The following is a 26,775-nucleotide window of genomic DNA, read 5'->3' on the forward strand; positions in this document are numbered from 1 at the left end:
CACTTACATCAACAGATAGGAAGAAAGTAAATTGGAAAAAGAAAACACTACATGGCAAGCACCCGTATCATCTAACACAGCCACACATCGATCAAGACGCATCCACCACATGGCTAAGAAAAGGCAATATATACAGTGAGATGGAAGGATTCATGATTGCAATACAGGATCAAACAATAAACACCAGATATTACAGCAAGCATATTATTAAAGATCCCAATACCACAACAGATAAATGCAGACTTTGCAAACAAAGAATAGAAACAGTAGATCACATCACAAGCGGATGTACAATACTAGCAAATACAGAATACTCCAGAAGACATGACAATGTAGCAAAAATAATACATCAACAGCTTGCCTTACAACATAAACTTATAAAACAACACATTCGCACACACAAGTATGCACTACAAAATGTACTGGAGAATGATGAATACAAATTATGCTGGAGCAGAACCATTATAACAGATGAAACAACACCACATACTCACCAATAAAAAGTAGTAATTAACACAACTAATCGAAATATCCATACCGAATACAACAAATATACAAAAGAAAACAGGAGAAAAAATTGAAAAATACATCCAACTGGCTGAGGAAGTCAAGGATATGTGGCATCAGGATAAAGTTGACATTATACCAATTATACTATCAACTACAGGAGTTATACTACACAATATCCACCAGTACATCAATGCAATACAGATACAACCAAACTTATATATACAACTACAGAAATCCGTAATTATTGATAGATGTTCAATTACCCGAATGTTCCTAAATGCAATGTAACATATACCGTACAGTTAAAAGGAAGTCATCCTTGATCAAGGTCCACGACATTTTCCACTTTTGACCAGACATAACGTCTGAGATAAGAAAGAAATAATAATAATAATAATAATAATGTCTCTTTCGTGAACAACACTATGACCAGTTCACAGGTGACCTATACGGTACATTCCCATTAAATGGTCTATAGCCCTCACTTCTGATAAAGTTATTTGCTCCCCACAAAAGTGGAAAATAATCTCAGCACTTGCCACGCTGTTGTATTAACATTACGGGCGGCACACAAACAGTTACTTGCATGAAATCTAATAATGAGTCTGGCTTTATCCAACAAAACTCTGACAGTGTCCTAGAATATCCACAAAGAAATGATACTGAAATACACATGCAAGGAAAAGATTATAGTATTGAACGTGAGGACATCTCTAATCCACAAGCAACAAACATAGAAAGTAATTTCGTTAAAGTCAGTACCTCCATTAGACTATTTCTTATTTTGCAGTTTTACATTTACATGATCATGGTTTTGTCTTCGAAGTGTCATTATCAAGTGTTTTAAGTGGTATACAGTACCTAAGATGGCATACTGTCGTATTTAAAATATGAAGAAGGAAACCTGTTCATAGAAGAAAGGTGATTTCGTTCTGCCAGATGCCACATGGAAAGACAACATACCTTCAGCACCATCTGATGAAGGCCCTGACTCCGATAAATTATTTTCAGATGTTCATTGATGATGAAATATGCGAATCCATTGTCCTTGAAACAAATCATTACACACACATCAAAGATGGGGTTGTCATTGATATTTCTTGCAATGAAATAAAACAACATATTGTTATTTTACTATTTATGGGTGCAGTTCCAACGCCACAATATAAAATGTACTGGTCACAACAGTGTCACTTTCCTCGAATTGGAGATGTTACGGGTAGGAATAGATTTTAAACTCTATGCTCATATTTCCATCTAAATAATAACAACAACCAGAAATCAAAAGGTGATCCCAAGCATGGCAATTTATTCGAAATGAGACCTCTGATAGATTCTTTAAGGAACAATATGTTGCAACTACCTCCAGAAGAGATGAGAACATTGATGAACAGAAGATCCCTTTCAAGGGAAGTTCTTTAGTTCAGTATCTCAAAAACAAGCCTCATAAATGGGGATATCAAGTGTTTACTCCAGCTGGAGTATCAGGCCTAATATATGACTTTGCAATTTGTGTGGGTATAGGCACATGTGACGAGCACAGTTTAGGAGTTTCAGGAGACATTGTTCTGACGCTTTGTGAAGATTTTCCCTGAGGGCAAGAACTAGAAGATAATTTTTGATTATTCGTTCATCTCTTCAGAACTTTTAGACATTCTTAAACAGAAAGGTATTTTATGTGTTGGGGCTGTTCATTCAGACAGAATGTTACTCAACCCCGTAGCAGAAAAAAAGAAGCTGAAAAAGAAAGGAAGAGGGGCACTAGATTATAGCATTGATGAATCATCCAACATCATAGCAGTAAGGTAGTATGCCAATACAGCCGTGCAACTGGTTTCCACATATGCAGGTATAAATCCACAGGATAAGTGCAAGAAGTGGAGCAGAATAATCATTCAACCCAGGTAAATCGACCACTGGTTGTGAATAAATATAATGAACACATGGGAGGAGTGGATTTAGCAGACATGCTCATAGAACTTTATAGGATAAATATCCATTCCAAGAAATGGTATATGTGAATAGTTTATTGGTGCTTCATTGTTGTAGTTGTAAATTCATGGTTGCTTTACAGACATCTCTTGAATCAGCGAGGCACATCATCTCAGCTTTCTCTTCTGGATTTCCACACTCATATTGCTTATGGTTTTTCTATGACAGGAAATGTTGTTCACCGCAAAAGAGAAAGACCATCTACAGAAGATATAGAAGGTCCAAAGAAGAGTTTGGGAGCCTCCAGGCCTATTGCAGATGTCATGAAGTTGGTCACTGGCCTCAACAGAGCCACCAGAAAGGTGCTGCAATCTATGCCCTAAAGGATTCAGCAGAGTGTTGTGCATAAAATGTGAGGTGTTCCTATTGTTGTGGCGATTTCTGCCATCGAATGTATCAGGATGAGCAAATGTAGTGGGAAGACACCAAATGTAGTGGGTGGGGTAGGAGTTGCCATATTAAAACTTGGTGAGAACTTTCCAAATGATTTATTTGCTTCCACCACAGAGCTCCATTCACCTCGGTCTGTATCACAGAGACCTGCAGTGCTGAGGAAGCACCCCAATGGCGTGTGTAACGCAATGCTTTGTCGTGACGGCCTTGTACAACAGCTGCAGAGTTCCGATTACGTCAGGATGGCTGTGCCAGCAGCCAACTCATCAACCATTGTCCCCATTAACTCCGGGCTGCTCTGCTGGGAGCCGTAGGCTGGCCCCACTGCTGCTTCTTCCTCGCTGGCATAGCTGAGAATGTGGCGGCAACGACCGCCCGCGATCCGGCGTCCGAATCTGCGGCCCTCGCCTAGGAAGTCTCCAGCATGTGTTGGGAGCTGAGATGACTGCCCACAGCAGCGAGGCAAAGAGTGGCCCGCCACTTCCTGGCTGCAGACCCTGCGTCGGCCTCAGATGGTAGAACCAACGACCCGCCGTGGACTGAGATGCTGGCACCCCATCTGTTGTTGCATGTAGGCCAGTGTTGTGATGCACCCCGCTGCCACACTTGAATGAATCTCGTTAGAAAGTGGCACCTACTTATACTCGGCTGTGCACCTCTGCTTTGCCAAGCGTATCACTTCGCATCACATATGCATAACACTTATGTTGGCCAGTGGCCATCTTCTGCCTGTAACTTGCGCCATGGAAACAGCTGTGTGCGCCCTCTCTGGCGGTTCTAAGCCCCTGTGGCCTCTATTTACCTTCGCAACAGTTGGTATGCATAACTTGCTGCAATCCGGCCTGCACCTGGCTGTAGATATCGCACGAAACTAACTTTCCCTATCCTAAATGGTGGTGCCGCTACACTATGTCTAACAAGTGAAAAAAAATTGCTTTATGTCTTTCCACACTAAGTAATAATAAGTGAAGTTTTCTGTAACTTACCTTAACAGTATGTTTAAGTTATGTTGTATAAGAAAAACTTAGAAATGGTAATGTCATTCATACAAAAGTATATTCTCCTTGTTGCAATGACATTCTTCCTTGTATCATAAGCATATCTTGTATTTGTATTCAATTCTTAAAAATAATTTTTTGTTTTCAAAATTGGCTGGTGAAAATGTAGGAGAACTTCAAATTATATTTCCAAATACATCCTAGGTAACATATTTAATAGCAAATATTTTTTTTAAATCACATATATTAATTCAGGGATGAAAGGGTTAATGGGGTCACTTAGTTAATGTTTTTATATCGAACTGACACTTCACACCAATTTTCATCTTTCTAAGTCTAATATTTAGTGCCTTCAATTTTTCGTAAAAATGTGGATTCTGACCAAAATATTATTGTGATCATGTTGTAGCTTGTAACAGTTGATTTTGATATATGTTTGCACATCCTGAGCAATTTTTGGCGTTCTAGCTTTATTATTTAGCGCCACTTGTTTTTCATTTAAAATGGCATACGTAGGAACACAAATTCATCTGATCGCTCTAAGATTTGACAATTTAAACATTAATATACTGAAGCATATGTTGACAAAGTTTGAAAAACCAACTTTAATTTTTAATTTCTTCCTTAGATCATGGCACAATGCTTTGTATGTTACGCACAGGTGCATGACATGATGTGCCGCTAGTAACAGTGAACTGGGCTAAGTCCCAGCATACTCGATGCTTCTGTATTTTTCTAATGATACAGCGCTTGTTTCGCCACACTTTCCACAAAAACTAAATTCGCTTTAACTTTGTAATGCCACTTCCCTTCTCCCACTGTCGATTAATATCTTTCAACTGCCGTCTCATACTTGATTTTCCAAGCAGAATTACTGTGTTTTGGTTTTCGTGTCAACAATTTTGGCTTTTGTGTGTTCTGTAGTATTTAAAAATATCAAAAAATTAGTTGTTAGCACAGTTGTACATTTATTCTACTGTAAAAAGAACAACATTGTTTACGAATCACAAAAACGAGAGCTGCAAATGCAGTTGTTTGAGCATTGCTTGAAACTATGGATGGTATGTGTAAGTGTGTCACCAGCTGTGATTTATTTATCACAAACGTTAATATAAGTATTCCCAATGCCTACATCTGCAAACATGACAAAGTGTTAAAATCTTATAAGAATGGTGCATCTGCAGGTTCATATAGAACCTAAAAAGAATGATATTTGAAAATTCTGTAGCAAATGTATAGCATACCCCTACGTATAGTCATACTCCAAGAGTAAATATATAAGCATTCAAACATGCCTTCAGAGCTCAAACATCACACAACAACGTTTGAAACTGTACTTTTGGGAATGTGGTAGGCCTATGTATTGGAGAGGTGACAGGTAATTGGCAGAAGCTAAATATCGAATTGCTACTTGTAGTTTCACTGGAGCTAGTGCGGCATCTCTGATGTTAATACGGGACTCTGTCAATAGAGCTCAAAACACAGCTCAACAAGTACTAGAAATTTACTTTTGTTATTCAAAAGTGATTCTCTAACAGATTTTCATTTACAAGAAATACAGTGTTTATGAATGGGTCTGGGGACCATGTGTTATCTCTGCTCAAAACCCAATTCCGAATCCAACATTTATGGTTTCTCTTCATCTTATTCCGTTCTAATCCCATAACTTGGACGACAACACCAAGATCTGTCCGAGTAAATTCACTCAGTGGTAAATCCTGACCTTGCTGGGGTAGTGGCTCATGATGTCAGGCTACCAGCTACCTGGCACTTGTGCAAGCTGCCACACTCAGTTGTAAATCTCTGGCAGTTCTTTTTAAGACTTGTGAAAATGACAGTAATGTATTGTCGGATTTGTCATACGCTGTGTATGTGTTTGCCCTCTGGTCAGATAGCAGGTTGAATCGATTTTACGCCAGTGAGCCCAAATATGAGCTTTTATCTTACAAGGGAATCTTATGTACTGGACACATTCCACTTTTCAAAGGTATTTTGTGCCAGTGGGAACTGGTCAAGAAGAGGAAGTGTCAGCAATGGAACTAACATTAACATATCGTGGAGTGGAACATCTTCACAGCTTCCTTTGACTAGACTGTGGAAATGCTCCCCAATCTCACTTTTTGTTTGAGGATTCGAAATATCGTCCAGAATTCATTCAGACGAACTAAACTCATTTCTCGACTATATGTGATGCTTCAAATGACGGAAATATGAAATTATTTCCAGTTGCTATCCAGCACTTTGATTAAGAAATGGGGACGACTTCGTCTGTTATAGGTCTTTATGAAGACTCTGACAAAACATCAGCATCTAGAGGCAAGAAGCTGAAAGGCAGTGTCATTAATACTGGTCTTTCAGGAGCGCAACTGGTTGCTTATGATACGGACAACTATTACATCAATTATTGAAAAAACCAATCTGATTTCGTGGAGTAGTAAAAAATGTTGGAAGCAGCACATCTTATTACAGGACATTGTCACATATGTGTACTCCGTACTTCGCAATACTGTGAAACATGGACTAAAACTTCTGTCATACGCTGTTGAATCGTTATTGTGTAATGTATGCAATGAGTTTTCTTCAAGCATGAAGGAGGGGAGTGAGTTGAAGAACTTGTTGAGTTCCTGCAGTCAGAGTACTCCACACTATTCCGGCATGTTCCTACACGATTTCTGACTCTACTTTTCTGCTATAGATAGACTGCTCCAGTTGAACTCCTATTTTCTGAGACAAGGTGAATAAATACTGCCAAACTTATTTGGACATTTGTAGCCCATGGAAACGACAGTGAAGTGGACGATGAAGTGACAATCCTAGAGATTTAAATTTATTTTGTCTACAATGTTATGGATTTATGTAACTCAATCATAAAATACGTAGAAAGTGATTTTATATTGATAACTGAAATATATTCTTTATTCCTGAAGTTGCATACAGAAATTATTAATAGACAAATAGTTCATTCAGATTCAAGGTATTACAAGAGCTGAAAAAAATGTACACAATGTGAACAAGCAAAATTTGTCAGAGAAGCTCAGCAAGACTAAACTAGGATTCTAGAATATCAAAAAAATATGGCTTGACTTCAGTGAAGATACAGTTTTCAAGCTTAGCTCTCAGTTAAATTTTGAAGGGCCCCTTAAATGAAGAATTAATGAAACTTATAGGTTATTTCAACATAAATATAAACGGTGACGAAATGCTTTCTAAAATACGTGCACTGATCAACGTTTTGCCATTCATAGACATTTCAATCAAATGGGTAACATTTTTTAAGAGACACGAAGCACGTAATTTGCTGAACGTTGTTTGACATGTGCTAGTCGTATCATCGTCCAATGCCTTTGTAGAACGGATTTTCAGTGTGATGCTAAATATCTGGAGTAATGAAAGAATCGGACTGAAAGTAAGAATGGTGAAAGTTGAACTATTTTTGAATTTTAACTACCGTATGAAATGTGCTGTATTTCCTAAATTTGTCAGATACGACAACGGGAAAGAACTTGTTAAAGTTGTGAAGACAGAGAAGTTTAACTTCAAAATATAACCAGCAAAGAAATGGCTGGATTCACAGCATTAACAGAAATTATCGTGTTAAATAAATGCATGCGTCCTGTTGTAGCAGCTATAATGTATATCTTGTGAATAATAATAATACATTTTTGAGTTGTCCGGTTTTAGCTCCAGTTATAAGACCCTAACTGTGTTATGGGCCTTTGCTTGCCTAGCTTGGGCGTATTCTTCCTGTGTCCTGTTATATGCTCATTTTTGTAATGTTGGTAGACACCTCGTCGTCTCGTAGTTATAACAACTTTGCTTAATTTGGTGCGGCGCTCTTGATTTGAAGTATTGAATGTTTGTGTTGTGTAATGTGTCAAAATAGTCTCAGTAATAGTGGCGTTTGCGTAAGCTCTTAACTTTAATACTATTGTCTGATCCATTAGCGTACACAGCCGGTATAAGAGGGTTAGCGTTCAATAAGGTAAAAATCTTATTTTGTTTAGTTGCCCGAATTTTAATTGATACGTTGTTACTCAATTTTTGCATGTGGTCTCCTTCCAAAGTAAAGAAAAGTTTAAACGATTTTGAAATTAGTTTTATACTGGGTTGAGATCAAATGTTGCTAACTCGGAATGTAGCGTCTATAGAAAGATGCTGAGGTGAATGTTTTATGCGAAATTCGCACGAGTGCCACACAGCAATTAACATTTAGGTGAAACGCTTTTTATTAGTCGACGTGTTCACATACAACTAGAAAAGTTGTTAATGAACTGTACATTGGTTAAAGTTTGCGACATACCATTGCCATCACAAAAACGTTTGTAAGGACGTTTATTTATTTAGTCGTTTGAGATGTAGGTATATGTAGCACGTCGAAGAACACGTCTTTGTATTCGTTTTACAATGAAGCAATTAGTAAAGATATGCGTACAAAAGTTTACGAATCAACTGGAACAGTTTTTCAAATTTTAAAAATGAAACTTGAACTCTGTATCACTGTGGATAAAAAAATGAATTTCGCTTCAACAAACGAGCTCACTGATGTAAAATAAGAGATAGACTCAAGCAAAACTTCTAGCATGTATGGTGTTTCAGAAAAGGACATCTCCCGCCGACTGTGTTGGTCGGAAGCTTGGGATCTTTTAAATCTAACGTGACAATAAAACTGAGTTTTACTCATAAAAATGTTCATTTCATTCGTGGAGCTGTTGTTATAATAGTAACTGTATTGGCTTAATTTTAAGAAACGTGCCTTGTTACTTTTGGCAATACAGTCCGAGCACTGTCACTGTATAATTAACATAAGGGATTTTCGTGTCACATTTTCGTTCCTCCACATGCCTTCGTTGTCAGGTGCTTGCTTTATACTACGTAGAAATTAATTCTTTCTGGAGTTCTTTTCTTTAATATGTTGTCTTCATGCAAAAATGCCCTGGTAGTTCGTACAAGTGCTTTATTTTGTGCTGTTGTTGAATCTCTGTTTGCAACTGACATATTTTGCCACATGTCAGAAATAGTTTTCCTCATCAATGTGGCAATTTAAATTCATGACTCAAATAAACAATTTTATAAAAAATACAGACACTTACCAATTAGACAAACGGTTGAGCAACACTGACTGTGCAGCTGCAGCTTGCAGAAGATAGATTGCTGTAGTTGGTTACAAGTAGTGATACTATGCGGTGAGGTTTGGCTTGCATGTGTAACAAGGAGGTCGTGCAGTGAGCTTCTATGGTTTGCTCAAATTGGTTAGGCATGTGACTGGAAGGTTCTTTTGAAAAAGGTGCAGTGACTTTGCTTTCCCAGATTGTGGTTGTTCACTAATGACGTCATCATTGACAGGCCGTTGAACTTTCATATTCAGTCAGGTTAACTGAGATCGTCGGTACCCCCTTCGCCAGGTTTTGATCAAATTATCACCTTTCTAACTTAGGTAGCCATTGAGCTATGCTACAGATATGTCTGCCACCCAAACTTGCAGTCCCATAATCAATATGGATTCAAGAAGTATTGTCCTTGTGCTATTCTCTTCCTGTCTATGCATGTGGGGCATCACATGCAATAGTCACTACATTACAGACCGAAGCTGATGTTTGGTACTGGTAGCTTCAGCTCATCTGTTCATTCCTACATACAATTGGTAGAGGTCCATCTTGGCAATGGAAAATCTGTGTTTCATTGCAGTTTTTTATATTTTCAAAACTATTCTTGTGGCGCATAACATCTTATTGTTAGATCTGCACTCCCAACTTTCCATTCTTAAGCATGCAGTCACAAATGTTTGGTATGCTGTAGCAACATACAGTGAATACATCTGTTCAGTTAAACAGTATGTACATTCTGTATTCATATATATAAATGTGGTAAACTTATTTCGATACTATATTTAACATTTTTTCACCATTAGTTCCCAACTGTGCAATTTTTAGGTATGCGTATTGTCAGCCAAAATACACAATTCTTGGATGTCATAAATACATTAAAAGGTATAAACCGAAAGAACTCCATCCAGTGGTGGCATGTCAGTTAAAACCCATTGTAAATTTGAATAAACGTAACCTGAAGCTAAAAATCAATATTATTACCATAGCCTACTATCTATCCGCCAAATGGCCGTGCAGCAGATCACCAAAGTTAAGCGCTGTCGGGCTGGGCTAGCACTTAAATAAGTGACCATCCTGTCTGCTGAGTGCTGTTAGCAAGTGAGGCAAATTGAGGAGCTATTTGATTGAGATGTAGCTGCTCTGGTCTCGTAAACTGACATACAACCAGGAGAGTGGTGTGCTGACCACATGCCCCTGTGTATCTGTATCGAGTGACGTCTGTGAGCTGAGGATGATACAGCGGCTGGTTGGACAGATGGGCCTTTGTGGGCCGTTCAGAGTTTAGTTTAGTTTTTACTGTGTAATCGGGCACAGCTCTTCATAAAGGTGTTTTATAGATCTGTTGTTCACAAGTAGTATAGGTAATGCTGTGTTATGCCTCTTAGATACCTAGAGCTCAGATAATCGTATGTCGTATTCCAAGTGCCTTTTGTATTGTACTGTTTGTGGATTATGATAGGCCTATATTTTGTTATGACAAATATTTCTTGAGAATGTGTTATCAGCATTGACCTAGTTATTCTACTTTTCATGGCTTCGATGCAGAAAGCTGTAGGCATACGCCATATCAACTCTGGCAGGCTAGGAAAAAATCTTACCTTGATAGTCATGGACGCTATTAAATTTACCATGTGTTAAAAGGAGGACTAAGTGAGGAACATGTATTTTTGTTTGTTTTCTCAAAAAAAAAAATTCTACTCAGAGATACAGCCCTCCAAAGGTGACACTGTGCGTACCATTTTGAAGATGTGAATTTTGGAAAAAAACTTTAAATTCTGTATCTCTGGACCAGTTTTAGATCTTTTGTCGTATTTTTTTAATTTTAAAAGTAATTGACTTACGATTACAAAGATATCCTCCATTTGAACTTAACTGTCAGTTCTTTTACTGTAGCATTCTGAAAATTATATAAAAAAATTCCAGAAATGTCTAGCCATAAAATATTGATTTTTTTTTTTTAATTAGTACCATATAGTTCTACATTCTCTGAAAAGGTGAGCTTCCACTTTTGGGTTTTATAAACAATAGAAATTTTTGCTATACATAAAACATGTTTTATTACATTATCGCATAACAGGTTCATAAAAATCAAAACCTAGCCTTGTTTAACATGATTTTAGTTTTGTGAGATGAGTAAGAGACTCCTTTTCCAAGCATTTTGAAACCTACACACACACACACCCCTTGCCAGGTTGTGAATCTGAATATTATCCTACTGTTTCTGAGGTGTTGGCCAAATGAACGAAGTTTCTTCTTTCTTGCTCTTTAAAATGTATGCAGTATGAGTTCGCACATCACTTTTAGTCCAAAATGTGACTTCTGAATCCCTTTCACACGAGTAGTTTGTTTGGATCATTCTTTTTTCTGCTCACAGAATTCTTCGATTTCCTCTTTGGACAAAAGAATGAAGGCTGTGGATGTGTAAGATTTCACAACTCTCATAAAATCCTTTGCATTCTGAATTGCAGCTGTATTTGTCCGGAAAGATTGTTTTGTAGAATGGTGCTTCCGCAGGCCACCTACACCATCATAAGGCCCCTTCCCGTGACCAGTAGCACTGTACATCCAGTCAGTTGGCACAAGCGACTTAATTCAAACAGCTGGTAATGATTTTCAAAATGACTAGGAGTACCATCAGAAATGATCATCTTCTTTGCCCCTGTTTGCAGTTGAAGAATTTTGTGCATTGCTAGCGAAGCATGTGCAGAGTCATGCCCTGTGTCATAACTGCAACAATTGTGGTCTTGTTTTGAAAATGTCGCTCCTGTAAAAATTGAAACCTGGTCATTACTCCAATGATACCCTTGTACTTCTTGTGGGATAATTGCAGACAAGTTCTCAGCAAAATCACAGCGAAGCACTAAAAATAGTTCTTCAGCCTGTACACAAACTTTCACTTCTTCAAGTGCTGGTGTGTTACTGCTTTCACTGAGAAATTACCAAGTTCATCAATGATACTGTCAAAGGCAACAGTTTTCTTAATTTATTTTCCTCCCATGTCGCATATGTAATTTCTGCAGAGTTATCTGCTACGTCTTCCAGGCCAAGTATCTGGTAAGACAGTCCTCCCTTTCCGGGGCAGTCACCACATTCTGGAAACAAACAAGTGTCTCGCTTTACATCCCAGACTACTAATGACTTCACGTGCCCAAGGTGTCATGTCACATGCTCCATTAAGTTCTTCAAAGTTTCCACACAGAGATCAAAATTCGCTCAGTACACACATAAACAGCCATCTCTAGGTGGGTGTGGAACTATCCACTTAAGTCTTAGTGCATAAAATTTTGATCTTTCAGTGAGTGAGGTTGTATAGTTGCTCTTAAAATTTGCTAAAGTTTCTTTAACACTGAGTCATGCACCTCTTCACTTTCACAAATTTTTGACTTTCGACTGCTGCAGCTAGTGTCTTATTTCTTTGCACTCTGGCGAGAACAATCCCATTTATTGTCCACTATTTGAACTTGAGCTGCTTCTGCAGGTTGACCATAATAGGGTTCAGGTTTTCCGAAAACTCCTTTTACGGACCTTACATTTCTTGATTTGTCTGCCATGTACTTTGATTCTGATGGAATGTGGTTCAAAATTTTTTCTTTGAAAATGTTTCTGTAATATTAGTTAAAACTTGCACCTTTTCACTGGAAGATGGTCAGTATTCAACAGCTGAATTGATATTTGTGAAAAATTCCTGGCAGGAGGTGCAAGAGTGCTTTGGTTTATTTTCTTCTGAAGATGGAACATATACTTTGAAGAGTGTGGCCAGTTTTGCTGTAGTGTATTAATCCATAGTTTTAGTAATTTCTGTGCACTTTCATGATGCATAGAGCTTATGATTTGGCTTCACTGACCACAGTTTCTCAACAGAACTAACACCTACCTCTGTAGTTGACTGATTCAGGGTATTTAATTCTTGCTCTATTTATGCAAAATCTACACCATGGGAGAAATAGTCAGCACACTTCACTTTCCTGTGACAATCAGAAGACAAGCCTCTTCAGTAAACAAATTAGCACTGAACAACTACAATACAGAAACCTGCCATGAGCAACCCTGACCAAGAAACTGACGTAAAACAACAAAAAAGTGTAAGAAATGACTGCAACAAAGAAAGTAAAAAGAAATGACTGCAACAAAGAAAGTAAAAAGAAATGACTGCAACAAAGAAAGTAAAAAGAAATGACTGCAACAAAGAAAGTAAAAAGAAATGACTGCAACAAAGAAAGTAAAAAGAAATGACTGCAACAAAGACAATACAAAAAAACATTGTAACAAAGAAATCATTAAGAAACAACTTCAGTGAAGACATGCATTACCCTTAAAAGTTAAAAAAAAAAAAAATTAAAAACTAAAACCTGTCCAGCTTAAAAGTGAAAGCTCTCCTTTACAGAGAATGTAGTACTGCGTGGTACTAATTAACAGAAAATATCTAACTTTTCTGGATCGGAATATTTGAAGAAAAAATTTTTTCTTTAAATTCTAAAAAAAAATTCAAGTGGCAAAAGTAAAAGAACTTTGACAGATACATCCAAACAGAGGATACTATTGTAATCGTAAAGCAATTATCTTTCAAATAAAAAAACACCTCTAACAAAACATCTAGAACTGTTAGAGATTAGAGATACAGCATTTTAAAAAAATTCTGAAATTTGCAGCATCATCCTTAGAGGCCTGTCTCTCGAGGCAGGTTTTTTAAAATATGTCTTTCTTACTTAAGCCTGAATTTTAACATATGCTAAACCCAATAACATCAGACTATGATATACTATGAAGGCAACCCCATACCTGAAATGATAGGCATTATGCCTATACTGCTCTTGGACACTTCAAAGTTGGTTAAGTATAATGTGTTAGTTTTTTATATAGTAAATATTAAAAAGTTTTGTAAGCTACCCTGAAATCATTCTGTTTTGCACTGAACTCTTGAGATGTTGAATTAGTATTGCCTTACCTTCCTTTTTTGGAGGGTTGTATTTACATCATCATTGTAAATGAGCAACCGCTCAGCTTACTGAGAAACAAACTGAGAGCTGTTGTCGCTTTTTGAATTTGACTTCTTTAAGTATTTGTCAGCCTTATGTGTGGAATAGCATAAAGAAGACATTAAGTTGCAGACAGGTTGAATTCAGATACATAAAGCTTTCATCCACAGCCTTCATCAGTAAAAGAGAAATACACATAAGCAAGCACACCTCATGCATGCATAATTGTGCGTGCCTGCAACTTAATGTTTCTTGTTTACAATAAGTAGCAATCTGTCTGTTCGTGCATTGTTGTTACTTCTACCTGGAGTTTCTATTGTTTGATTGTATGTGGAATAGCTGTTTGTAATCCGGAGATATTTTCTTTACTATATTTCCTATATAAGTCTAGAAATTTAATCACATTTTAAGCAGATCTTGCCAGATTTTGTGTTTGCAGATCTGTATTGTATCTTTTAGTAATTGTTACAAACAGATTGGTGGCAAGTAGTGTTTCTGATGTTCAGGCTGTGGAGTAATTGCCGTGGGAAGAGGACATGGACTACTTACAGAAAGTGCTTGCAGAAATTTCAGTGAAAGTGGATAATTTTCCTGTTGGAGCAGCAAATGTCCGTGACAGTGTTTCACTAGAGTCTGCAATAAACACATTACAGGCCAAGATACAATGCACTACAGCTGATGTCCTCATCTTACAAGCACTGACAGAAATTGGTGAGTTGTTCTGCTGCTGCTGCTCTGTGTGCTTCAAGCATACATGACATATTTAGCAAAATCAGTTTAGTTTTTTGATAAACTTCAGCAAATCACTAATATTTAATTTTAATGTTGGTCTTTACAGAAGCATCAGATTCCACGCGACTGCTTTGACCCATGGCATCATCAGTGTGGTGAAAATGGCTAGTTCCAGCATACACAAAATGATGACAATGACGTCATTACATACACCCACCGACAGATGCGAACAAAATTAAAAATGACACAATAACGTTTCCAAAAGTGAAATGAAACTAATGGGATAACCACAGAAAAATTGGGGGTATAGGGCAGGGTCAAGCTAAATATACAGCAATAATAAAATGCTGCACCATTCCAAAACAAATAATATAAAAAAATTTAAATTACAGAATTCCACTACATTAACAAAACTACAAGAATCTAACATTTCCTGTGACCTATATTGCTCAACCACAAAGAGAGAGAGAGAGAACTACAACAGGCGAATGGGACCTATATAGCTCAACTGCAGCTGTTGATACAAAAAAATTAACAGCAACAATTCCGAAAAATGGAACCAAAACGATCAGCCCATAAACCCAAATACCCCGTATTCACTACATGTATTAAAACACAACTGACGTATCATAAATACACAGCACACAAAACATCACGCATCACGATTACTGTAGAATAATACCAAAACAAAAATTAATTACCAACAAAAGCCTCTGGTCGTACCACCTAGGTTGCTACTGTGTGTGTGTGTGTGTGTGTGTGTGTGTGTGTGTGTGTGTGTGTGTGTGTGTGCGTGTGTGCGTGTGTGCACTCACTCACACTCAGTAATGCAGAGAGAGAGAGAGAGAGAGAGAGAGAGAGAGAGAGAGAGAGAGAGAGAGAGAGAGAGAGAGACACTCATGAATCTCCCAAGTTGTTGCCACAAACGTGACACCTAACATATTTAGCAACAAGACTGAAAAATCTTTCTTATCCATACCTACTAAAATAACAAAAAATAATTAGATATCTTTCTGCACAACAAACGCCAAACTAATGACCTAACAAAAATTCCAAACACATCATCAAAAAGAAAACCTTAATAACTCACTGAAAATACTTCCACAACCTATCTAACTCAACAGTGTTAGTACGAGGACACTGAAAACTCAAATGAACCCAATACCACACATTTAGCTCAGCACATTCACATCCACCACCAGAGGGCATCATCAGATATAACACCACGGCATCTACAAACACAACCAACGAACTCAAAAACTGTGTGCTGTAGTGGTGTTGCACACCACAACTCTAAGTCATAGCAGTCGTGTGGAATTGCACAATTCCTTTGTACTCTCTCCTCATGCTTTTTGGAACATAACTTACAAGTTAAGAGTGCTTCATTGGCCTATCGATCATACTAACTATATTAGACATATAATGACTGTCCAGATTTAAACAAAACTACAGTTTGTTTACAGGTAAATGTTCGATTCAGAAAAAAGAAAAAACAGTGATAAATGGCAATTTTTTCCACTGCAAATAACTAGCGTAATTAACCCACAAATCTTAGAGATAAAGACAGAATACACAAATGTCATATGTCCATCCCTTACTGTTGGAAAACTAAGCAGCAGTTTATAAAATGGAGACATTATTTCTTAAGTGAATTAACTCTATTATACTGCACAAGAAATGTGGTTCCACTCAAAATATTCTCAGCAGTTGTCTTGATTTCCCTTTTTAACAATTATAACAGTGTTAAATGTAAAATGGGCAAATAAATACAGAAATTTTTGGATAAATTACTTACACCTGACTTTTTTTTCATTTATGTATTATATGTTTCTGCCTATGTATTTGTGTCTGCTAGTTCCATATCAATGCACCTAGTATATTTATTTAAACAGTATAAATTATTGTTCCATAAAAACACAGGAGAACTGCTGGATATCAGTAAAATCCTGCCACGATATTTCAGTGCAGAGTCTTCTGGCCATCTTCAGGTGAGCGCCACTGTAGTAGTACTGGTGAGTATGTGCTGAGCTCTGCTATTTAAAGCCGTACTGAGGTGACGTGCAATGCGCTGCTCAGCTTACGCGTTCATAACGGCTCCGTGCGCTGCGCCTTGCGCCCTCCACTGTGAAAGCCTGGCGTATCGGTATCAGGTCGATTTCCATCTTTATGCAGATAAATACGTCATCTATTCCAAGCAGAGTTTAGCTGATAACCGTTATCTCGATAGACGAGTCGGGTCATTCCATGCCAAGTGGTCTAGAGGCTCCAACTTGACCCTCATGGATTTTGATGAAATTTTATATGAACATTCACACGTGTTCTCAATGAACACTGGTAAAGTTTTAGTTTCAGAAATTGAGTACTTTCGGAGATACAGTCACTATGTTTAAGACCATAGCACAGCTTTCTATAGTGCGTCCTTGAATTTTTAGCAACTTTGAGATGAGATATCTCTGTAAGTATTTGCATGAAAGATACAAAACTTGGCCATCTTATACAACTTTTAGAGCTCTTTAATGTAAAATATTAAGAAAAGGATTTCTGAGCAATTTTCATATAGATAATTTGAAGCAAAGTTGGGCGAAAAAATAGCTGTTAAAAAAAATGTGAACTTCAGTTTTTTATATCTCCAAAAGTAATTGTGGGATGTACATGAAACTTTGCACACCATAACTCACAAACACAAGGTCATGGAAATACTTAGAGATATCTCATCTCAAAGTTGCTGTAAATTCAAGGATGCACTATAGAAAGCTGTGCTATGGTCTTAAACAAGTGACTGTATCTCCGAAAGTACTGAATTTCTGAAACTGAAACTTTAACAGTGTTCATTGAGAACATGTGTGAATGTTCATACAAAATTTCATCAAAATCCATTATGGTCACGTGGGAACATTTCTCGATATTAGACCACTTGGCACGGAATGGCCCAGTCTCGTTGTCAGACGATCTTATTTCCACAGATTCATTGATAATCAAGCTCCAAAAGTTTGATGTATGGGCAAGGAAGAGGAAGAGGCCTTTAAGTCGACTGTTTATCTACCATTTATTGGGAATATTTCTTCACAGATAGGCAGAATATTGAGAAAGTATCAAGTGAGAGTTATCTTTCGCCCTCCTTCCAAAATTTAATCACTGGTGGGATCCATTAAAGACGACCTGGGCCTGCGTAAATCAGGTGTTTACAAAATTCCATGTGAATGTGGCAAATCATATATAGGGCAAACAACACGAACTGTGCAGGAACACATTGTGGAACACCAGCAGCATACTCTCCTTCTCCAACCCACCGAGTCCAAATCGCCGAACATTGTATTTCCACAGACCATTCCATGAATTAAGACGACACAAAAATTTTGGCCCATACATGAAACTTTTGGAGCTCGATTATCAGTGAATCTGTGGAAATAAGATTGTCTGACAACGGGACTCTCATCAATCGAGATAACGGTTATCAGCTAAACTCTGTTTGGAATCCTGTTGTAGAGAAACTTTGTAGTCGACGTTGTTATCTGCATAAAGATAGATAGCAACCTAATACCGATCCACCAGGCTTTCACAGTGGAGGACACGAGTCGCAGCGCACGGAGCCATTATGAACGCGCACGTTGAGCAGCGTATGGGCAGTGTCACCTCAGTTCGGTTTTAAATAGCACAGCTCAGCGCATACTCGCCGGTACTACTACAGTGGCACTCACCTGAAGATGGCCAGAAGGCTCTATGCCGAAATATCGTGGCAGGACTTTACCGATATCCGGCCGTTCTCCTGTGTTTTTATGGAACAATCAGTACACCGGGAAAGCTTTAAACATCACAGTATAAATTGTCTTCTTTCATTTATGTAATTTGTTTGCAGGGCTTTGTATTTATGTATGTTAGTTCTACATCAAAATACCTGTGCTTATTAAACAATGTAAGTGGCATTTGCTAAGAAAATATTTAGTCTTCATCCCATAATTTGTACATTCACTGACGACTTCCACACAATATATGTTGTCTAAGGATGGATAAATAAATAAATGTCCTTATTTTACAAGAGTACTTTTAGCTAGCAAATAGTCAATGAACAGTTAACTTAGCGAGTTATGGTGCTGCAACAGTACTTACCTGCAAATTCCAGGGATCATAATTGTAGGTTCTATAAATGTGTCAGTCAGTTAACAGACATAATTATTAGTGAAAGCACGAGGCAACATGCAGACCTGTGAATGGAAGATATGTTGTAGACTGTGTTCTCACCTGTGCAGTTCAGGGAAGTTGGTGACGGGGGAAGAATCTAGATGGCATGGGCACTGAGGCAGTAGGTGTAGTCATATAGTATACTCTAGTGAACACTGCCCAGTGTGACAATAAATGGCAATTGTGAATTGTGGTTTGTGTCATAACGTTCTTCATCAAAATCATTTGATTCAGGTACAAGAGAAACGTCTTACTGCGGTAAAATTTCACCACAAACAAAGAACAGCTGATGTTAATGAACAGAATAATAATAATAATAATAATAATAATAATAATAATAATAATAATAATAATAATAATAATAATAATCTCATGTTCTGTTATTACCAAGCAACAAACTTAGGAACCAACACAACTAGAAAATTTTTAACAGAGCAACGACTGGCTGATCAAATCCGTGTAATAATCAAAAATAACATGATGCCCAAGTCAGAATTAGAAAACATCAAACAACAAGTTCAACAAATACTGGAACAAAATAATGTGCAATGAGAAGAAGAAGAAGAAGAAGAAGAAGAAAATACAGTAATGGACTCAAACATCCCAGAGTAAACAAACAAAGAACAACACGCATCAATTAAACAATCAAGGGAAAACAAAATCTTAAGACAGCCACCAGAGCAAGCACAAATAGAACACGAAGTGACACACATGTTAAATATAGAAGAAAAATTTCAGCTGACACACATAGTATACAAAGACATAAATACAGACATTAGACCATTCTTGCATAGACCCCCAAATAACCCAAAAGTCGAAACAACAATAATAACTATCAACACAATCATACACAACAAAATAAATGAAAACACAACTATGGAAGGGTTAAAACTACTTGTTTACATAGGAGCACTTACTACACTAAATATACACACTAGGCGGAGGTCAGAACCAACCAACACACAGTAGAAAACCAACATGGCAACACAGGCTACAGATCAGAATATAAAAACTGAGAAAAGACATCGGACACCTAACGCAATTTATAAAAAATGAAATATCAGATGAACAAGGTTAGCTAAAATCTCACAACAAGAAGTGATAGAGAAATTAGATGAAAAGAAGCAGAAATTACAAGCATTTGCTAAACGACTTAGAAGATACAAAAAAAGTGAAAATAGAAGGAAACAAAACCAAACATTCAACACGAACCAAAAGAAGTTTTATCAGACAATAGATAACACACACATTAAAATACACAATCCACCAAACATAACAGACATGGAACACTTCTGGAGCAACATATGGTCAAACCCGGTACAACAAAAGACATGCACGGTGGATACAAGCAGAAACAGACACATACAAGATGGCACCACAAATGCCTGATGCGATAATCTTGCAACATGAAGTCACCCAAGGAATTAATTCTACACATAGTTGGAAAAGATAACATAGCAAATTTCTGGCTAAAGTAGTTCCTCAACACATTCACATCTAACTAAATTATTTAACAATTACATTGCAGACCCATACAGTCCCTGTTACACTCACACAAGGAATAACTTATATGAAACCTAAAGATCAAGCAAGACACAGCAAACCCAGCAAAATATTGTCCCATAACATGCCTACCAACAATGTAAGAAATATTAACTTCAGTCATTACACAGAAATTAATGACACATACAACACAGAACAAAACTATAAGTGAAGAACAAAAAGGCTGCTGCAAAGGAGTCAGAGTATGTAAAGAGCAACTGATAACAGATGCAGAGGTGACATACCAAGCTAAAACTAAACAAAGGTCACTACACTATGCATACATTGATTACCAAAAAGCTTTTGATAGTGTACCCCACTCATGGTTACTACAAATATTGGAAATATACAAAGTAGGTCCTAAATTAATAGTTTCTAAACATAGTAATGAGAAATTGGAAAACCACACTTACTATCCAAACAAATTCAAATAATATCACATCACAGCCAATACAGATTAAGTGTGGAATACACCAAGGAGACTCATTAAGTCCTTTCTGGTTCTGCCTTGCCCTGAACCCACTATCCAACATGCTAAATAATACAAATTATGGATACAATATTACTGGAACATAACACACAAAATCACACATTTGCTTTACATGGATGATCTAAAACTACTGGCAGCAACAAATCAACAACTCAACCAATTACTAAAGATAACAGAAGTATTCAGCAATGATATAAATATGGCTTTTGGAACAGACAAATGTAAGGAAAATAGCATAGTCAAGGGTAAACACACTAAACAAGAAGATTACTTATTGGATAACCACAGCGGCTGCATAGAAGCGATGGAAAAAACAGATGCCAATAAATATCTAGGATACAGGTAAAAAATAGGAATAGATAATACACATATTAAAGAACAACTAAAAGAGAAATATAGACAAAGACTAACAAAAATACTGAAAACAGAATTGACAGCAAGAAACAAGACAAAAGCTATAAGTACTTATGCTATCCCAATATTGACCTATTCATTTGGAGTTGTGAAATGGAGTAACACAGAACTAGAAGCACTGAAGCACTCAATACACTTACACGATCACAATGTAACAAAAATCACATACATTGAGCAACAGAAAGCTTCACATCATCATCATTATCATTTAAGACTGATAATGCATTTCAGCGTTCAGTCTGGAGCATAGTCCCCCTTATAAAATTCCTCCATCATCCCCTATTCAGTCCTAACATTGGTGCCTCTTCTGATGTTAAACGTATTACTTCAAAATCATTCGTAACCGAATCCAGGTACCTTCTCCTTGGTCTGCTCTGACTCCTCCTACCCTCTACTGCTGAACCCATGAGTCTCTTGGGTAACCTTGCTTCTCCCACGCGTGTAACATGACCCCACCATCTAAGCCTGTTCGCCCTGACTGCTACATCTATAGAGTTCATTCCCAGTTTTTCTTTGATTTCCTCATTGTGCACACCCTCCTGCCGTTGTTCCCATCTACTAGTACCTGCAATCATCCTAGCTACTTTCAAATCCGTAACCTCAACCTTATGAATAAGGTAACCTGAATCCATCCAGCTTTCGCTCCCCATCTTACTTGCAGCCTCTGCCAGCTCTACCTTCTTCCCAGAGTAGCCCTCATTGATATTAATAGCTCCCCATCTCATTACCATTTGTTTGCCAAGTCGTATCTTAGGAGTCCCTGGTTTGTCAGTTAGCGGTGGGACTCTGTCACCTCCAAAGGTCTGAGGCATTTTGCTCTGATTGTTGCTAGCATCAAATTTATAGTGCCAGGGAAGCAGGTTGCTAGCCTTACTTGCCCCGGGTCCCATTGAGTTTTACCCCTAACGGTTGAGGGACTAACCGGTGGATTTGGTAGTCTTTGCCGTCTGAGCACAAAGGTGGCCACGACTCGGAATATGTCCGAGATGCCCAGCCTTATTCCAAAGTAACTGGTATCCCGACTGTCAGGACCACTTAACTTGGCCACTGATACGTTGCCCATGGTTCATGAACTAGGACATGATACCAGGAACCCACACCATGAACCACAGAAAGCTTTCACATTAAGCAGAAAGGAAGGAGATTTATCGACATAAAAAAACCTACATTATGGGTAGGTAGACAATTTAAGAATATTCTTTATAGAACGAGCATAAATTAGCAAAATACACAAAGCAATCGCTCATATAAATACATCGGCTACACCATTGCAATTTCATAACCACTTCTACAACTCTTTAGATCACATAATATCAAAGTAAATTGGAAAAAGAAAACACTACATAGCAAGCACCCGTCTCATCTAACACAGCCACACATCGATCAAGACGCATCCAACGCTTGGCTAAGAAAAGGCAATATATACAGTGAGACGGAAGGATTCATGATTGCAATACAGGATCAAACAATAAACACCAGATATTACAGCAAGCATATTATTAAAGATCCCAATACCACAACAGATAAATGCAGACTTTGCAAACAAAGAATAGAAACAGTAGATCACATCACAAGCAGATGTACAATACTAGCAAATACAGAATACACCAGAAGACATGACAATGTAGCAAAAATAATACATCAACAACTGGCCATACAACATAAACTAATAAAACAACACATTCCCACATACAAGTATGCACCACAAAATGTATTGGAGAATGATGAATACAAATTATACTGGAACAGAACCATTATAACAGATAAAACACCACATAACAAACCTGACATCATACTCACCAATAAAAAGAAGAAATTAACACAATTAATCGAAATATCCATATCCAATACAACAAATATACAGAAGAAACCAGGAGAAAAAATTGCAAAATACATCCAACTTGCTGAGAAAATAAAGGGCATGTGGCATCAGGATAAAGTTGACATTATACCAATTGTACTATCAACTACAGGAGTCATACCACACAATATCCACCAGTGCATCAATGCAATACAGCTACATCCAAACGTATATATACAACTTCAGAAATCTGTAATTATTGATACATGTTCAATTACCCGAAAGTTCCTAAATGCAATTTAACATATACCGTACAGTTAAAAGGAAGTCATGCTTGATCAAGGTCCGCGTCACTTTCAATTTTTAACCAGACCTAATATCTAAGAAAGGAAAGAAAATAATAATAATAATACAGTTTTGATATGTATACTTAATTTCCCCTTGCTCAAATTATCATTTCATCCTCTAAGAATTCTTCTATTGAATTGTACTATTTCGCTGACAGAATCTGCTATAGCCTCGTCAGCTTCCTATTAAATATATTTTTGCTCATTAACTTGTTGTGTATTGCTGTCCCCCTACATTTTGGAATCTGTGCATATAATTTCAACTGGAGTGTGGCTAGCATAACATTATTTTTATTTTGTGTGTAATATATATGGTTAAAATGATTCTCCTCAAATAATTTTTGTCTGCTGTGTAGGAAGATTATAATTTCATAAATGTACGTGGAGGGGACAGTTAACATATGTACTTTACAAAATAATGGGTGACCAGACTCTGTTTGTTGTGCAGTACACATGTATCTAACAGTTCTCTTTAGCAGTTTCATATTTGAGGTTCAGTACTTGAACTTCCCCAGAAAATTATCCCATATCTAATGACAGATTGAAAATAACTATAATAAGCAATTTTTATTGTGCATATCACCTCAACAACAGAATTATAGGAGATGTGAAAAAATCTTTAAACTCAAATGAGAAATACACTGAGACAGTGAATGGTAAACATAAGACAACCCTTAACATGCTGTCCCCAAATGTAGGTCAAACTACTGTTTCCCTAGCTGTTTGTAGCATCAAATAGGACACTATACACACAGTGGTTTGCTGCTAAGTATTAACACGCAACTACTGAAGCACACTCACTTGTCACCGTTATGGAAATGTGATTCTTGTTTTGTAGGTATTAAGCCTTGAACAGGCACACCTATGTATAAAGTGCACCAACCACAGATAACGTCTTGTACTATTCCGTCAGTTGTTGATTTAAAATTGTCAGCCCATGTGTGTTCATTCATTATTGCTTCAGCTAACATAGTGACAAGCTAAATTGTCTCATGTCCAAGAAAGCAGCGGTAATGTAAAATAAACAGCAAGCTAGTTGAGAAAAAAATTTACAATCCATGCAAGAGAATGATGCAGGTTCCAAGCTAGAAGCACAATCCCACAATGAGGCAGTTGTCTGCAATATCATTAGCAATTAAGCTGTCAACTGGGGTCTGATGCAGCTGTGCTGTTTAATGCTTCAAGTGGGTAATTACTGTGGGGGTAAGACTTCTACATGGCAACAGAGTACGGTAATTAAAGTTTATTTCTTTATTGTTTAATTAAAGTGATTTAGCTCATATAGTGTAAGTTTATTTTTCTTTACTTAAACTAAGATTAATCTGTGATTTTGCTCATAAATGTTTACCTTGGTAACATAAAGATAGCTGTTTTTTACATGTGTATAAAATACACCATGCCCCCACTCATGTTATAAAAAAATGGCACGCTTACTCGAGAGGTTAAATATTGTTGCACTTTTACGTAATGGTTGTAAGTACGTGCATTATTCAGATCTGTGAAAGAACTTTCTTTTTGTAAAACAAACTGAGAATTAAGTCTTTGGAGAATATAGAAAAGAGTTGTCGTGATTTGTAGTCAGAAGAATGGTCCATGCAGCTCTCCAAGCTAATGTGTTCTGTGCAAGCCTCTTCATCTCTGGATAAATACTGCACTCCACATTCTTTTGACCCTGCCTCTTGTAGTCAAGCCTGGGACAATCTACACTATTTTTGCCCTATCCCATCCTGTCCGTTTGTACATGCCATGTACACACCTCCCTCCATTACCTCGTACCTGTTCCATGGTGTCTTAGGATATGTCCTAGAGACCTAGACCTTCCTTTACTAAAGATGTGGCATTAAACTCTTTTGTCCCAAAGTCAAATTAGTAATCCTTTTTTAGGTTCCGCATCTACCCTCAGTCCCCCCTCCCCCTTTCCCTCCCTCCCCCTCTCCCCCCCCCCTCTCCCCCCCCCCTCTTTTTTTTCCCCGTCTCCAGAATCTTGTAGTCCCTCTTATCTGTACAGTTTCACTGGCATTTCATTTACATATAACTGCTTTCTAGGCAAATACTTTGAAAAAAGACTTTCTAAAACAAATTTTATGTTTGACATTAACATATTGCTCTTCTTGCTGCTACTGCCCTGCGTTTTATATCCTCTGTACATTTGTCATCTGCAATTTTTTCACTGCTAAATAGCAAAATTTATATACTAGTTTGTTTCTCATCTAATCTAATTCTATTGGCATCACCTGATCAAATCTGATTACATTCCATTACCCTCATTTTGTTACAAAGAAATATGCTGTAGGCCACAACCTAATGCCCATACAACTAAAATCGTTAGGAACTTCATGGTTTTCTTCCTGAGGAATTCAGTTGCTTTTCCACATTTCTCCTGAGTTTTGGTTACTGTGTGCTCTATTGCTTTATTATGGAATGGATGGCAATAAAAAAGGGCCATCACATCCAGCTTGCTGTAATTATGGTTATGACTCTGGTAATCCTGATGAAATTTTTTCCATTCACATTTTTGCACTGATGAAAATAAGTGATAATTAAAAGGTGGCTTATCAGATGAACATGGGGAATGGAGCAAAAGATCCTGTCACACGCAAGTCACATCTGTGTAAATGATAACATTGTTTTTCATTGATACTACTCATCTGTTTTGAGAGTTCTGAACACTTAATAATTGTTTTCACCTTTATTTATCTATGGGGTTAACAGTCAATAGTTATCATCCCCAATTATAATTATTAATTGTAATAAATAACACCATTTTGGAAGCGTGCTGAAATTTTCACTTATTAACACATTTTTACCACTTATTAAAATGTCAGCAGTCATGCAGTTTCCTGCTTTTTGCACATCCCCATTCATTTGTTTTTGCATCCCTCCTATCCAGATCCAAATTCTATCACTCGTTGTTCACTCTTCCATGCTAATATTGCTTGCATTTTTCTTGTTCTTTATTACCTGCTAAAGCAGATCTAACTATTGTCATTTTAAAAGTGATAAGTGCAAATGTAATTTTGTGGTCCTATAATAATAACAGTGTTTTTGGTTTTCAGCTAAAAACTCTAATGCAAATAAAGGCAAAACAGATCACACACACATTGCAAAATATGAGAATGCTCTGGTGGATGATGCATCAGCCATAAATCACCCACGAAATATGGCAGTTCTTGCAGAGGAGGCAGCAGCTTTAAAGGAAGCTCTTGAAATGCAACCTGAAGAAATGGAGCATCAGCCCTTATCGTGTCGCTCACTCTTGGAGTAAGTGAAAGTTTCGTTGTTGTTGTTGTTCCTGT

The 26,775-nt window shown here is 37.3% G+C and overlaps 1 protein-coding gene across 2 annotated transcripts in view; it reads left to right on the top strand.

The window, feature by feature from the left end:
* The first annotated feature begins 7,680 nt into the window (after positions 1-7,680).
* Positions 7,681-26,775, top strand: part of LOC126267493 (uncharacterized) — a 99,391-nt gene continuing 80,296 nt past the window's right edge. The window contains exons 1-3 of one of the 2 annotated variants that reach the window (XM_049972779.1): positions 7,681-7,875; positions 14,450-14,685; positions 26,536-26,740. In XM_049972779.1, the coding sequence (XP_049828736.1) occupies positions 14,511-14,685; positions 26,536-26,740 (380 nt within the window). In that variant the 5' untranslated portion in view covers positions 7,681-7,875; positions 14,450-14,510. The remainder of the gene's footprint in view (positions 7,876-14,449; positions 14,686-26,535; positions 26,741-26,775) is intronic. The other variant, XM_049972778.1, reaches the window with a different exon arrangement.

This window comes from Schistocerca gregaria, chromosome 4 (assembly GCF_023897955.1).
Source record: "Schistocerca gregaria isolate iqSchGreg1 chromosome 4, iqSchGreg1.2, whole genome shotgun sequence".
In the NCBI taxonomy this organism is placed as follows: Eukaryota; Metazoa; Arthropoda; class Insecta; order Orthoptera; family Acrididae; genus Schistocerca; species Schistocerca gregaria.